This window comes from Amyelois transitella, chromosome 5 (genome assembly GCF_032362555.1).
Source record: "Amyelois transitella isolate CPQ chromosome 5, ilAmyTran1.1, whole genome shotgun sequence".
Taxonomy (NCBI): domain Eukaryota; kingdom Metazoa; phylum Arthropoda; class Insecta; order Lepidoptera; family Pyralidae; genus Amyelois; species Amyelois transitella.
In genome coordinates, this window is record NC_083508.1 from 8,082,208 (window position 1) to 8,098,394 (window position 16,187).

At 35.3% G+C, this 16,187-nt stretch overlaps 1 protein-coding gene across 1 annotated transcript in view; it reads left to right on the forward strand.

Annotated features, from left to right (window-relative positions):
* The first annotated feature begins 11,416 nt into the window (after window positions 1-11,416).
* Window positions 11,417-16,187, forward strand: part of LOC106131888 (transcription factor Sp9) — a 42,926-nt gene continuing 38,155 nt past the window's right edge. Inside the window, exon 1 of the mRNA XM_060944466.1 lies at window positions 11,417-11,499. Coding sequence (XP_060800449.1) covers window positions 11,425-11,499 — 75 coding nt within the window. The 5' untranslated portion in view covers window positions 11,417-11,424. The remainder of the gene's footprint in view (window positions 11,500-16,187) is intronic.

Sequence of the window (16,187 nt, forward strand, 5' to 3'; positions counted from 1 at the left end):
ATTTAAAATAGTATACTCAATTTACTCCGCTGGTAGTGCGATTCCGCCCGCAGATAGGCCCACATGTAATTATCGTGAGGTTTTTTTCCTCGCCTCCACTTTGGGACTTGAAAGAAGTTTTCGACATTTTAACGGATACATTTAGAATAGGGGCCGTTGTGCTTCTATTATTACTTCATCTATGATAACCGTAAAATTAGTAATATTGCTAACAGTGTCCGTCAAAATACTGTTAATTTCGGTCGGATCTACAGGATTAGTGTAATTAAAGTTTATCTGTGCAATCTTTCGGCACCAACTCACTTCGACAAAATGTTCTTACTTCAATGAATATCTTTGATTAACGAGTTTTTTCAGTTAAGTTCCTAACTTGGGTGCTACTATCATTAAAGTGCATCATTGAAACTGGTCTCCAAAAACGTGATGACTTAAAATATCCCCGGATCAGATCGTCATCGGCTTAATCCAAAAGAGATAGAACAATATACGGGCATCGCAGGGTCGTCCAGAAATTTACTGTCCATAATTATAGGGTAGCCGCAGTTAATTGCAGTCGGGCCTTGCTCGCTCGCTGCTTTTTTGACTAAATAAAAATTGACTAATATTCATAATAAATAATGAACTCTCCGCTCTCAGGGTCCCGAAGGGATTACGTAGAGATTTTCGTTAGATTAACATTTTTTTGGTTGTGGTTACACCAATATTTCGCAGTCTCAATTTCACCATAAGCAAGTGGTTTTATAGAAGTTCAGGCGGCTTTTTAGATAATTGTAAAAAAAAATAAGTGAATAGTTATCTTTGTATCTATTTTGAAGATAACAATATTACTCCATACTCCACCTAACAATCTTTTAATTAGTGAACTGAGAATTAATGGTTTGTAAAGTATAATTGTTAGCCACTATATGACATGTAGCAAGAGTAAACCTTATTCATTTTCTGAACAAGTATTTTGGTACATTATTATCAAATTCGAATAAAAGTGCAATTAACATTTTTTCCCAATAAAAATATCTGAGATCTATAAATGAGATTCTACCGCAGAAATGCACTCACGTAAATCTTTCATAACTCAAAATTTGGGAACGAGGCAAAAACGCGAGCACCTCGTTGCATGTAGCTGGATACCTCGAGGCTATCCTTATAATTGCAGGGTTTCACCCAAAAGCCTCAATTATAAAATAATAGCAGATGTGGATCATAGTAATAACAATTATTATCACGCCGGTATCATTATGGTTGAAATATGGCCGATGCGCCGATGTATGCAAACTTGATGCGAGAGCATTCGTCGCCGTTTAGTCTCAGGAATACTTAACTTGGTTTAGTGACAAGGATGACATCAGCCTTGCAAATTTATAGTGTAATTGTTGCTGGTGATTTTGCCCTTAAGATACCTTCTAGCCGTTATCCACGGGCAGGGATGGCGTTGTGGATATTTAATATTTTTATACATTATTTAGCTATAATGTAAATAATCCAAATTGGGGGTAAATTGGTAAAGTACATCTAGAGTACCTAATTAATTGTTGGGAGAGCCAGAACCTTATAAGCGACATGGCCCCTGCCCCTCCGCATTACATGGCCATACTATCAGAGACGAGTATCTTGTAGCTTTTCTGGGATCGAAGCCAATTTGAAGCTACCTCTTAAGTTATTCACTTACTGATAAAAATAATTTCCGGAATAAAGAATAAATTAGAAGCAGGAAAACAATCCCGCTAGTTATAATTAGCCAGCCGTTGATACCTTATATTTAACGATACATAAGGTAAGGGTGTTGCGAAGCACCTATTACGGAGGTATTTCGCAACATTTGAAAGTAAGAAGCAAAAATAAGCATAAGTAAGTATTTTTAAAGGTTCCAAACAAAATTATTATCTAAAATGGAATTTAAATTTTGTATTGCTGTTGAGTCTAAGTATCCTTTCATGCGATTTCTTATTTTAAAAAAATATTTAAAAAGGCAGGTCGATTTTCCCTAATACGGAGGTATGATTTTGGTCTGAGCCTATTACTGCGGTAGACGGCTCCTAATACGGAGGGTCAGAAAGTACATTAATTTAGGTTCCGTACAAATAATATGTATAACAATAATAGAAATGTGTAAGTACCTTTATTGTAAGTTTTTCGTTCATTGACTATTTAATTACATTATTTCACTTTAATGAAATTAAAGACGACTTTGAATTTAAAGTATATTATTTATTTAAAGTATATATATGTATATATTATTATTTAGTGTTTTCTACACGCGTGTGTACAGCTTTCACGGATTTAACAATATTAAAAATGCAGGTTCATTTAGGAATTAAGTTTTATTTTTTATTACAATTAGTTACTTTGGCTAAGAAATAATGACGAACAATAACAATCATCTAAAATCTTTCAAAAATCAACACTTCGTAGAGGAACAAAAAGTAACAATAATGAAATATTTATAACATCAGTCTTTCAAAAACTAACACTCCGCAGAGGATAGTAAACTGTAACTAAAAGTTTTACATATTAAAAAATAATCACTTTAGTAATGGTAAGTGAACTTAATATAAGATACCTAAGTAAAGTTTAGGGTCAATTCAGGCTGCAGTTACAGTGGTCGACAGCAGCCCTAAGAGCATTTACAGCTTCGGAAGAATTTTAAACGTTCGCTACTAGACTAGCTTCGCTTCAAAACTGCTGGCTGTCGTCAGCAACCGACGCCGCATCAGTCACCAACAGTTTTATTTTTTCGAGCGATTACTGGTCTATAAAATAATGAAAATAAAGTTTAAAACTCTTTTAAAACTTGCGTCAATGCTGCCCGCTGCCACTGCTGCCTGAATTGAGCTATGAAAAAATGAAAAGAACAATTACGTAGATTGCATTAATTGATATTAAAATATTTAATTTTTTCAATGTTTTTGATTTTACAAAAAAAAAAAACATTTATAAAAAATAAGAATCAGAAAAAAGACGATTTTTTTATTTATTTACGAAACCCAAAAATCTTGTGATTTTTTGTTTAATTAATAAAGCCATAATAGGAAACCATATTACCTAATACAGAGTTACCTGGAAATAACTACCACCGTATTAGGAAAACTACTCGTGTTTTTAATAATCCTAATTCTGACCAATCAAAATTCCGATTAACAAAAGAGTGTAAATTTTTAATCAAACGACAACTATTTTGTGGCTAAGATGTGTAAAACTGAAGTAACAGTTATACACAGGATATTATTTGTGATAAATTAAAACACACCTCTCAATTTTTACCCCTCCTAAGAAACTAACATTTTGTACTCAATTTATACTTTATTATTTAACTAGATTTCTAATTGAGAACACATACCTCAGAATATGGTTATTAATTTATGAGATTAATAATTATTTCAATTGAACTTGTAACTGATTCAAAAACTTAATAATTTGAAAGTTATAAACAATTAAATTTTATCAGTATTTTTCCTATTACGGAGTTATACCACCGAGTTAGGATTAGTCTATAAAATTCGTATCCTATTAGGGCGGTATTTTATTTCTTATTTTTTGGGTAAAAACTGAGTTACAAACGTGAAACAAGCTATTTAATTTAAAAATTTAAAAGTAGGGAAATGCTATAAGTTATTCATAAACAAACTTGAACGGCTTATTAATACGAAAAATTGCCGTTGTAAATATGAGTGTACTTAATTTTGTTGTTCCGCGTTTGTATGAAAACACCTGTCCCGTCGATGCCGTGACACAGACTGATTGATTTTGTTGTGTTGCTAATGTGTTGTAGTTGCAAATGTCAGTTAAGTCGTGACGTAATAAATTTAGAATAACACATTTGCGTTATGATGTACTTACACTGAATAGAACAGGAATAAAACTAAGAAATATAAATACCACCGTAATTGGAAGCGATTTTGACTACCGCCGTATTAGGAGCTTTTACCTTAAATGTTAACTTGTAATGCGCCGATTATTCAAATTCTCGAACAAGTAGACGGTCCCGCCTCTTTGCAGTCGCAATCTTTATTAAGACTTCCTAGGTGCACTGCAATTGTGTTTTATTTTTATGAAATATCGTCCTAAATTAGAGATAGAACAGAAAGACTAGTCACGTGTCACTTAACTAGCTAAATGATTTGTGTTATTTAAAATGCTTCTTTAATACACAAGTATCAATGGGGAGAGTTGCTGCATTAATTAATTATATCGAAGTTTTTTAATATGCTGAAGTCAGGGAAAGACGGGAACGTTGGAATGACTGCTTTTGCTTCTGCTAAACATTACATTAATTTACCTTGCATTTTATATATTAAGCTGACCCCATCTCCTCTCACGTTTTTCTGTTCCCGGCTGGGACAAGGATTTGAACCAACATACTTATAAAAATAGTATAACCTACCGTCCCAATCGTGAATCGCAACCGAATACCTTATTATAAATCTTCATCAAGTTCTGTTTTCACTTTAATTTGTACTATCGTTGGGCATGTAAGTTTAATTAAAGATCGCGTTTAATTAAAGTAAATCGAAGAACCGATGAGAACGAGATGGAGTGAATGAGTGGATGCCGGTCGTTCGAAAATAATTACGTCTCGATTCACAATGAAAAGTCCCACTTGTAATGGCTAAACATATCTCTTCCTAATTGTTTGGGATACCTAAGTATATGAGAATCATCTTTTTGTAAGTAATTGTATGTGTCTAGTGCTGCATTTTCTCTATTATCGAATAAGCTTTATGTATAGAACCTCTTTTCCGCTCTTGCACTTAGCTAAGACACTCAAGAATGGGGACTGCTCAATAGAGCGAATATCCTTTAACAATTGACAATTTGTTAAATACATTTTTAATTTTCTTTACAGCTACAAAATATACATATGAAAAAAAATAATCAGTACATAGGTACTGTTTAATGTTTTTCTTCTTCCTGGCTGAAGTCCCGGTGGCATCCTCACCTCTCTGGAGACCTCTCCAGTACCGAATATGCCTTTGACCATGGATCCTAGATTGGGTGAGTCAGGTTTTAACACGAAGGGACTCCCATCTGACTTCCGCAACCTTCGCAGGTAAACCTTACCCGTATTGGATCCATGGTTACAGCCTGGATGTGAAATAATGCACATAACTTTGAACTATTAAATGTTTCATTATGCTCGTAATATTAATTTGTGAATTGGGTAATTTCTTCGTACGGAAAATATATTTTTTAAGCTTGTAAAAAGCAGTATCTCATCTCTGTCATCATAGCCATGGACAATAGCTGAGCAAATCTGCAATATCGTAGCCTATCTATCTCCCGTCATTACTTCGGCAGCTCGGCGATTAATCATCGTTGCTCTACCGGATAATTCGGCGGCTGATTTAGTGAAAACCAACGTGTTATTACCGGATAAATCTCTATCTAGAAAAGCTAAGAAGGCCTAAGCGCATCTTTGATTTATGAACCGAGCCCTCGGCGGGTTCCGTTTGATTTGTGTTTCCAAACTTTGTTGTTTTCATCTTTAGTTGAATTCAAATGAATGGCTTTAAAATTATAGCTTTAGTGTGGCATTGATTATTGCTTTTACAATGGTACTCATTTAATTTATGTCGGCGATCCTATAAGACATTAAAATGATAGCGTCCATTATTAAGCGACTGTTCTTGTTATACGTGTGTAGCTGGAATCTATTCACCACTGACGTAGGTGGGTATGCAAGGAGGCGGTGTAGTCTAGTCTAATTTTCCTTCATCGCACGCGAACTGCGGCGGTGCGTGCGCGGCACATATTGCGAGGGCCGACGACTTACCCTTTGGTTATCGGATTGATCGTAATGCTCGCGCGCAGATAATATCTTGATTTATTGCGGTTATCGACCACCTCTTCCCTCTCACCCTTCACCCCGCACTTTAAACTTCCAAACTTACCTTCATCGATGTTTGTTGGAGCCAAGTCAGAACTGGTCATTGAATCCAAAGATCTTTGATGCTCATTGGTGGATAAGAAAATGGCTGCAATATTAATAATTAATAAATCTATCGTGGGCTTTAGAGGCGTTTTCCATCGCGGTAAATTAATGAAGTCTTCCGCGGAGTGTTTCGCGGTTTAATAGCTGCTATTAATTTTATCTCAACAACGCAGTATCTGCGCGACTGTTCGTGTACCTCCGCATATTTTCGTAATGAAATATAGACGTGCTACGATTTAATGAAACGCTTCGACCGTTAACTCCTACACTGGTCATTTTCCTTTTTCATACATTTTATATTGGAACTGAAAATGTTAAATTATTCCTTCCATGCGTATAATTTTGTATTATATAAACATACATATACATACATTTGCTCGCAAAACAGTAAGTATGGTGAAAACATATTTTAAACTTTAAAATAACCCAAAACACACTGTAGATACAGTATGTTCTCATAAACAATTTTTAACAATTTGATACATTTTCGCCAGCCAGCTTACTTTCTTCAGCTCCATTCTATGGTACTGACCGTTTTGTGAATATTAACAACCCATAAAGACTTACCAGAACAAAGCACATACCTTATTTATTAAACAATCTTATGACGAAAGCACGGCCAGTAAATTCAGAGCCACCTTTGACTGAACCAACTCTTTAAAGGCAGAGTAAGTATTCAATAAAATATCGGTCATAAAGAGGAGCAAAGCGCGAGCGGCACAAAAACGCCGAGTAGAAGCTTCGACAAGCTCACAAAAGCTCGTAAAAGCTCTCGACTATTATGTAGTTATTGTTACAGGGTGGAAACACCATTATTACACGGGAACGCTGGTTTATTTTGTTGTTTGGCACGTCGGCTGTGTTGCTGTCAAGAGCGCGCGCTCGTACTTTTGCATCGCACCTCGCTCGACCATGCCTCACTATTGCACGTCACTTACATTTTTAAAACGCCTTTTCGAAATTTGAACTCGAAAATGCAGAGGCCATTTTAATTAAAACTAGTGATTTAGAGCCAATTTTAAAGAAAAGGTATTTGGATTAACGACATAAACACAGGTATCTTTTTCTAAATTTTGTCTTTTTTGGTCATATGGTTGTTATGAACTATACAGACGTCCTTAGGCTATACCTAGTGTATTGCTTATTATCAGGTATTCTTGTCCACTTAAAAGGGCACAAATAATGTATAAACTGAGATGTTTGCTTAAAAATAGGAGAAACATACATACATAAAGTCACGCCTCCTTCCCGGAGGGGTAGGCAGAGACTACATCTTTCCACTTGCCACGATCTCTGCATACTTCTTTCGCTTCATCCACGGTTTCGGACCTGACCCAAAATAGGATATTTATGAAATTATTTAACTGCACTATTTTTTGCAGATTTTTAAATACAATAATTACTAGCATAACATGCGGTTTACTAGACGTGTGTATAAAAAAAATTAATCAACCAACTGAATTTGAAAAGTTTTTAAACTACTAGTTACTAAGCACAAAATAATGACAGTAATAAATGAAATGTCACTTTCAGTCATTTAAGAAATCATCACAAAGAACTATCGGCATATACATATTCATACACGTCTTAATAACTTGTCAGGATCTAATACCCAGAATTTGCTACAATATCAATGCAAAATATGACATTTTACACCAAATCGTCATCCCAACAATCGGAATGTAAGAGAGCACTCAACAAAACATTTCAAAACACAATTCGCTCTTGATATTTAATCCTATTATGTTGTAAACATGTTGTCTTCGTAATCTCCAAGTGAACATCTCATTGTTGATGGCCTGGGTTCAGTTCCCAGGCATGCATCGGAAGCATTCAGGTGTCCTTTATTCCGGGATTTAGTGATTTTGCATAGGAAATGGTCGAATATCCCGGCATTCAATCGTGTCCCTGAATGCAGCTAAGCCGGGACTCGTCAATGCGGTGGTGACACGTGTTTTGAATGAAATTTGAACAATATCAAGGGATTATGAGGTTATCTTAGATTGTAATGTATCGTAATTTTGTAGATTTTAAGTGAAATATGATTTGGGTTTATATTTTTGCTGTTAGTCATTTTTCGTATCTTTTAGGTGTAAGAAGTATGAAAATGCATCAAAAGAACACACTTAATATTTTATTTTACAAGATACTTTATTCAGGCTGAACTAAATCCATATGATTATGATTTAATAACTACATAAGTACAACAATGTTTAATTTTGTGAGATCCGAAAAGAGAATATTAAATTAATTCAAAGTGATTAAGATTTATGAAGTAACGTCGACACGTATAAGTTTTAATTGTATGTAACGAACACATTCAACAATGACGGGACCAATGAAATTTGACACAGAAATAGATTAGACTTTCAGAAGTAACATAGGCTCATTTGATTATTGAAATCACCACGGGAGCTTTGGGGCATAAGTCTAATATTTTAATAGATAACTTTCGATATAACAATATAACAAACATTTTATATCTGTTCATGAGCGTTACCCGAATGGTGTGATGGAAATGGGATCCGAATCCGTTGCAGCGGAAGTCGGTGTAAGATTGCAACCGGATCCGATGCACCCCTTCGTATGTTCTGCACCTTAGCGAACTCAATGAGAGAGGTTTATTTTATAGAAATTATTTCTTTTTTATCTCATTAATGTACTGGATATTTAACCTGGTATTATTAGGTAACGTCTCCACGTCTCTGCAGAGGAATCCAAGGCCCGTTTGTGATTGTGGAAGGTAAGTAAGTTTTTACAAGAAGAGACTCACTTTTCGCCATGTCAAACCTTGCAGGGAAATCAATACGTTAGGTTTATGACTCTAGTACTCGTGTGAATTCTTATATTTGTCTTGCAATGATCACATTGATCAATAAAAACACATAATGTACTTATGTTTCACCCTCTTACTCCATCCATAATAACCTCTGTAATACAATAAACAAAATCCATTTGAAAAATAGTATTGTGTGAATAAAACACTCGTTTCATTTGTTATTTTACTATTGCAATAGGAGCAAGGCACACTGGGCGGCGATAGGGCGGCGCGAGGGCGGGCCGGCAGATGGCGCGTGAGTGCGCTATGCTGAACTAATGATAGCAATTAATTGTAAATAAAAAAACGTGATTGAATTTTAAGGTGGTAGGTACTGCTTCTGCTACGTGTCTTTTGGTTGTTTGCAAATAATAATTTAAATTTAAAATTAAGTCAGACGATATATGGTACCTATTGATATTTACACTTATTTTCATCAAGCAATAAACATCAAGCTGAAAGTATTTTAGTCTTTTCCATACTATGCCTTTTCCGTAAGGGGTAATAAAGGCCTGATATATGTACCTATTAATGTTAAAAATATGAAGAAGTAGTTCCTGTTATTGTTTTTACCCATGTACATTTAAACACGTTTTTTATTAAGAATAATAGAATAACAGTAAGTCACGGCGCCCGCGGCGTCATAGTCGCGCGTCTGCGCAGCATGCGCAGATTCCGTCCACTCAAACTTGAAGCTTCAATTCTACTGACTACTTAATGGTTTACGCGTCAAGTTACATTGGACGTTGATAACAACAATTACTTGCGCACGCGCCGCCCACAGTACTCCGTAATCACTATCATTTCGGCATGTTATTCTATATTCTATACAAAATACACGCCCTATCAACGGCGACATCTATACGCTTTGTAACGGCACACGATAATTGTAAGCACAAGTTTTCTTTATGGTATTGCGAAATGTGTGTTTTTATTGTATATGTATAAAGCAAATCCTTGAGAAACTAAGAGTCGTTAGATTTTGGTACCGCCACAACCAATACAAAACATGGGTAATAAGGTTTTTACCAATTAATTAATTAGCTATTACCTATTTATTTTTATGGCTATTTAGCCATAAAAACAAATAGGTAAGTTTTATATTATATCACTGGTGATACAGAAATATCATTTAAATTACATAAAAATTACTTAAAAGTTTTTTTCTCAGATTTTACTCATGAACGATTAAATTGATTTACTAGGTAGTATCATTAGAAAACTTAATTACAATTGGAATAAATAAAATAAGCGATACTGCAGTTAATTAAATTTTATTGCAGAGCAATGAATGGAATAAATTATGTTGATAGGTGCAGCGTAGATATCTATTAGCTAATAGATTTACGAAGACATAAATCAAAATGAATTACAAATATTCAATAAATCAATTATTAATTGTATATTATTTATCACATTAATTTAAAAAAAAACTCGAAAAACACAAGTGCGCTTGTGTATGAATAGAAAAATATATTTCTTTTAACTAACATTTCCTACCAAAAATTGGAATTCTGCCACCGCTAACCCAATCTCCGATACCTTCTGCATAAGCAAAATTTTACTTGAGTTGCTTATACAACCTCAGCATCAGGCAGATTGAGTTCAAACGCACTCATTTTTTAAATAAAATAACTTTATTACATATTTTTACTGGGAACGAATTAATTTCACATCGCATGACATCAACACCTAACAAGATAACATTACCTTACATTGTAACTGCAATAATCATTTGCAAATAACAAAGGAGCATCTGTTTCGTATCACGTGTCGATACTCGCGTGATATAATAGAAGGAAAGCGTATCCTGTCATAAGAGCCGTGTCCGCCCCCGCACAGATTTTACCGTAAAAAATGCACCAATTTTTATAATAGACACAGGCGCAACGATCTCAGTTCTCAGTTTTATTACGAACCGGAAGCTTTTATTGCTATTGAAAAAATACCTATTTGTAACATTTTATTTTTTGGGGTTGGTGGCCAGGTGGTTATCTAGTTATAACACATTTGTATGTATTTTGAATACTTTTTTAGTGGTTGGTAAGAAAGCTTTAGGCGACCAACTATACCTTATATCACTGAGAAGAAAAATATAACTATTTTAGATTGAACATTATTTCAATAATAAAGATAACACGAAGTTGCTTGCTTTACTATAGGTAGTGCAAATACAACATGTAAAATACACGAAATTTTATCATTTTGCCATTCGTAAAGGGGCAGTTACCTAAACCACGACTATATTAGATATTATTTTGATTCAAATACTAAATATACAACAAACATGTTAATCAAAAACAGTATAACACAATAATTCCCCTGTAATTAGCACCGAAGCTCACGCAGTTGCTGAAAAAGTGCGTAATTGTAATATTTTTTAGTAGCACAAAAGCGCCCGCCTTAAATCCGCCCTCCCCATGCGCCGCCCCGAAGTAAACAAACTGGTGGCGCCACCTCGCGGCGGCAGAAGGGAGGAGAGAGAGAGGGACGCAACACGCGACGCCGCGCGCCCAAACCTACAATTAGTTCGCGAGATTCGTTCGTCGATTCGTCACGAGATAATTGCTCCGTGGAAATTTCTTCGAGATTTTTTCCGTCGCGCCGATTTTTCTTAGGGATTTTTTTCCGTTGCACCGTTTCTATCGTCGCGCGTGTGGAGTGCCTATGGTCGGATGACATGAACTGTGCGTATTACCAGCACGGGGGCGCACACCCCGCCACGCACAATGTCAACAATAATTATTTCAACGAGGTAAAGTTACAAAGATTATTTATAGGTTTTCGCTTTTAATTTAAAAAATTTAATAACTCTGTTGGGTAGCTCTTGATTTTTTGATTTTCTGCTATTGTATCTGCTAGTTTTACTAGTAAAGGCTACCTCTGCCATTTTAAAGCTCTACCTAAATGGTTTTATCTTTACTGTTATTAAATTAATAAATTTCACTTCTGTGTTAATTACAAATATATTCAATGCTGATTTTTTTTTAAGATTATACTGTTACATTATTAATAATTTTATGAGGAAAAAAGAGAGCAGCTAAAAATATCAATAAAAGTTCTGTCATTTTCCTTTTGCAAAATTATATTTTTTTATTACCATTTTATATCATTATAAAAAAAAATTTACAACATCAAAATTTTCGTAAGTGATAGGTATAGTTACTTATATGAAACGTACACACGGTAAATCTTTTAACTTCTTATCTATAAACTATTTATGCATAATGCGTTTCTCCCTTGATCCTATTTGCCAAACATACCCAAACATCGTTCACACCATTTAAATGTGATCGAATATTGGCAAAAACTGTCGGCGTTCGCGTAACACAACAAACAAAAGACGATCGCCGAAATGAGTCCACAAAGGAACACCTTACACAAAGCACGAATGGGAATTATAAAAAATATATTTAATTGGTGTGATTACGGCTCAAATGCCTCCCGCGGTCGCCGACACTGGGACTTTCTTCATTGTCGTTTTTTGTGTTTTTGTGCGATAGAAAGCTAATTCGGCTGTTTTTGTTTAGCTATTTATCGGGAATCAGGGGACAGTGAAACCGTTGAAACGAATAGGTGGTATGTGAGAAACGGCAACGAATCGTGATTAATGTAATTAATAGTCCTATTTGTTGAAGTGAATATCAATGTATAAATAACGTCTATATATTTCCAATAATACTGTTATTTTCCTATAAATGAGTTCGGGAAATTGGATGAAGGCTTTAAAAAAGTTCAAATTATTTTACTCCCACATAGTAGGAGGTATTTTTCTTTTTAAGGGCTTACTTTTGGCAGTTTTAATAATAAAAGTTTGGTCTTTCTTATTACCAAGAAGCTATACTCCGTTCTCAGGTCTGATAATGAAACTCGTTATTCACACTAAGGATAACAGCCGAAAGCAGTAAGTATCTGAAATTAAAAGCATTCAGATTTCTTGCCTGAAATATCAAATAAAAATTTCTTACATAAATAATTATCTACCGTGTGGTTGCCGGTACTTTAGAATAGACCACTCCATAAATTTCCGATGGATGTCTTAAGAAGCGACTAAGGGTAGGCTTATAAACTTCTCTTGTAGGAAATGGGTTAGCAACGTGTCACTATTTGAATCTCAGTTCCATCACTAAACCAAACAGCTGAACGTAGCCGTTCAGTATTTTCAAGACTGTTGGCTGCATCTTCCCCGCAAGGGATATAGATGTCACTACATGTACATATATATGTTTAATAATAATCTGACTACAAACGCATCAAACTTGAAGACGTCATAATAAAACTGCAATTGAATTTCCACGAGCCAGTGTGGGCATGTTCTGTTTATCTTTATGCCATCTGTGCATTATACATTTCCGGTTGCATTTCAACTGACATTGTTGCAAGAGTAGGTAATTGAGGGTGGGCGAACTCCTGTGATACCTCGATTGAATTAAAATATAATTTCATCATAATATTAATCATTCCCATAAGTCCATATAAGATTTTCATAATTTGTACATACATACATATGGTCACGTTTATATCCCTTATGGGGTAGACAGAGCCAACAGTCTTGGAACAGAACAACAGAAATGACTAATCGGCCCCGTCCAGCTTTTTGGCTTAATGATAGAATTGAGATTCAAATAGTGAATGGCAGGCTAGCCTATCGCCTAAAAAAAGAATCCCAAGTTTGTAAGCCTGTCACTTAGTCGCCTTTTATAACATCCATGGGAAAGAGATGGAGTGGTCCTATTCTTTTTTGTACTGGTGCTGGGAACTCACACGGCACAATACTTTTATTTACTACATTATTTTCAACGTGAAATTACATTATCTTTTTAAAAATAAATAGTAACTTCGTATCAAAGGTAAGATACATACTCCTTCAAAATATTAGACGTCAAAAAGTTATGACAAAATATCACACAAGCATTATTCATACAGCTTAACGATGGAATAATTTTAAAATCTAAAGCTTCCTGAGAAAGCAACTGATCGACTTTAAATGGAAGAGAAATGGCAGTGAAAATTAACGGACTTAACGTCTAAACCTTTATTTATTTTCCGGTCAAATAAGATTCAGATCGAAGATAACAAACAGTAGATAAGTAAGCAATCCTTCACATATTAGGAGTAGATTGAATGTATAATTATTATAATGTGAAGTTAAAACATTTTTTGATTCACATTGAGCCAGTCATCATAATTAAATACAATCCTTTTGGACTGTTAGAAGGTAGGGAGTGCATTATATGAAAAGGTAATTATGTTACATTAGAAGTGTTGTTAACTTGTTGTAATACAGTGTTGGGTGTATTATTGACAGTGTCAGTGTGTTTTAGAACTTTTATATCAAATGATTACAGTGATAATTAAATACTATTATTTAATATACTTCCCTGAACAAGTCGTTTTTTAATGTTACTGACTAAACTTGACAAACGTGAAACCGGAAAGAAGCAAATTTTTTTCCGAATTATTATTATTCTTCTCGTTGAACATCTCAGCTACTATGCTTCCAAGTCTTAGGTCCGTTCTCTTTAGTTAAGATAAGTACCACTTACTCAATTGGGCAATGAACCAAATAAGTTATTCGTGCCTCCTTTATTCAAACTTTTAATAAATGTAAGTAGATTGAAAGAATATTATACCAATCGAGATACACCATTTTACTGAATAATTTATTTATTTTATTTATTTAAACTTTATTGCACAAAAAACAAAAATGTACAAAAGGCGGACTTAATGCCGTTTGGCATTCTCTACCAGTCAACCAGCTGACCAAACAGAAAAAACTTTTGGTTGGTGGTGCGATAAAGTGCACATGCATACTGACAAAATACATACATTACAAAAAAAAATGCGTAAATACATACAAGATATACATACATAATATACACTATAAATACATATACATACATAAAATATATAATTAGGATATATAATTAGGATGACCCATCATAAATCTGCCGAAGAAAGAACCCCTTCACAGCATGTTTGAACGCAGAGCGACTAGGAGCTCTCCTAATCATTTCAGGAAGAGCATTCCAGAGCCTTATAGCCTGAACCTGGAAAGATTTCTCCATAAAAGTAGACCGGAACAGAGGAGTACGCAGAGTCAGGTTGTCTGAAGAGCGAAGAGAACGGGAATGGGTGGAACTCAGAAGCGGGAATTTAGATTTTAAGTAAAGAGGAGAGTGAGCATCATTGAGTAGAGAGTACAACAAACAAAGAATTCTGGCTTTACGACGTTCAGGAATAGGAAGCCATGATAACTGCGAACGAAAAGAAGAAATATGATCGTATTTACGGATATTAAAAATAAAGCGAATACAGTTGTTGGCTAATCTGTCGAGTTTAATGAGAAGGACTTGAGTAAGATCGCAGTAACACACGTCGGCATAATCAATAGTAGGAATGACTAAGGATTGGACGAGGGAGATTTTGGTTCTCAGAGGAAGGAAGTTCTTTAGTCTATAAAGAGAACGAAGCATACCAGTTACTCCACGGCAGACCTCAGTGACGTGAGGAACCCAGCTAAAAGTTGAATCGATCTGCAGTCCAAGGTCTTTTACGCTGGGGCAGTAAGGGATCGTAGCATCATTAAATTTAACGGGATTGATAGCCTCGAAATTAATATTACAAATTTGCCGGGAGCTTCCTATAATTATAGCCTGGCATTTACCCGGGTTTACAACCACTCCGTACTTAGTCGACCAGTCTGCAATAATGCTAAGATCCCTGTTAATGAGCGCAACCGAGGAGTCAATACCCTCACAATCGCATGAGTGGTAGAGTTGCAGGTCGTCTGCATATAGATGAAAAGAGGAAGAAAGGAGTAAAGTAAGAGAGTTGATGAAGATGGAGAACAGGAGAGGGGACAATATGCCACCTTGGGGAACGCCAGAAACAAGGTCACGCCAACTTGAGATATTTTGCTCAACACGGACTGCTTGCTGTCGGCCACGAAGATAAGAGGCGAACCAATCGAGGACCACTGGAGAGAGATTAAGGCGAGCAAGTAAAGCAAGGAGAACATCGTAATCTACCGTATTAAAAGCATTGGAGAAATCAATAAGTACAAGGATGGTCACCTTGCCGTGCTCCATGCCATTTCTGATGTCCTCAGTCACCTTCAACAACGCAGTACCCATGCTGTGTCCCGGGCGGAATCCCGATTGAAATTCACTGAGCAGTCCATTAGAAAGAACAAGAGAGCATAGTTGAGAATTCACTGCTGCTTCAAGAATTTTAGAGAAAAATGGAAGAATAGATATAGGACGATAATTATTTAAGCTGCCAGGATTATTAGTTTTAGGTAGAGGAATCACAAATGCCTTCCGCCATAAGGAAGGGAATACACCTGAACTAAGGGAATAGTTAATGATGTGAGTGAGAGCCGGAAGAATGAAGTCCAAAAGAAGAAGAATCATGCGGAGATTAATTCCATCGATCCCCATG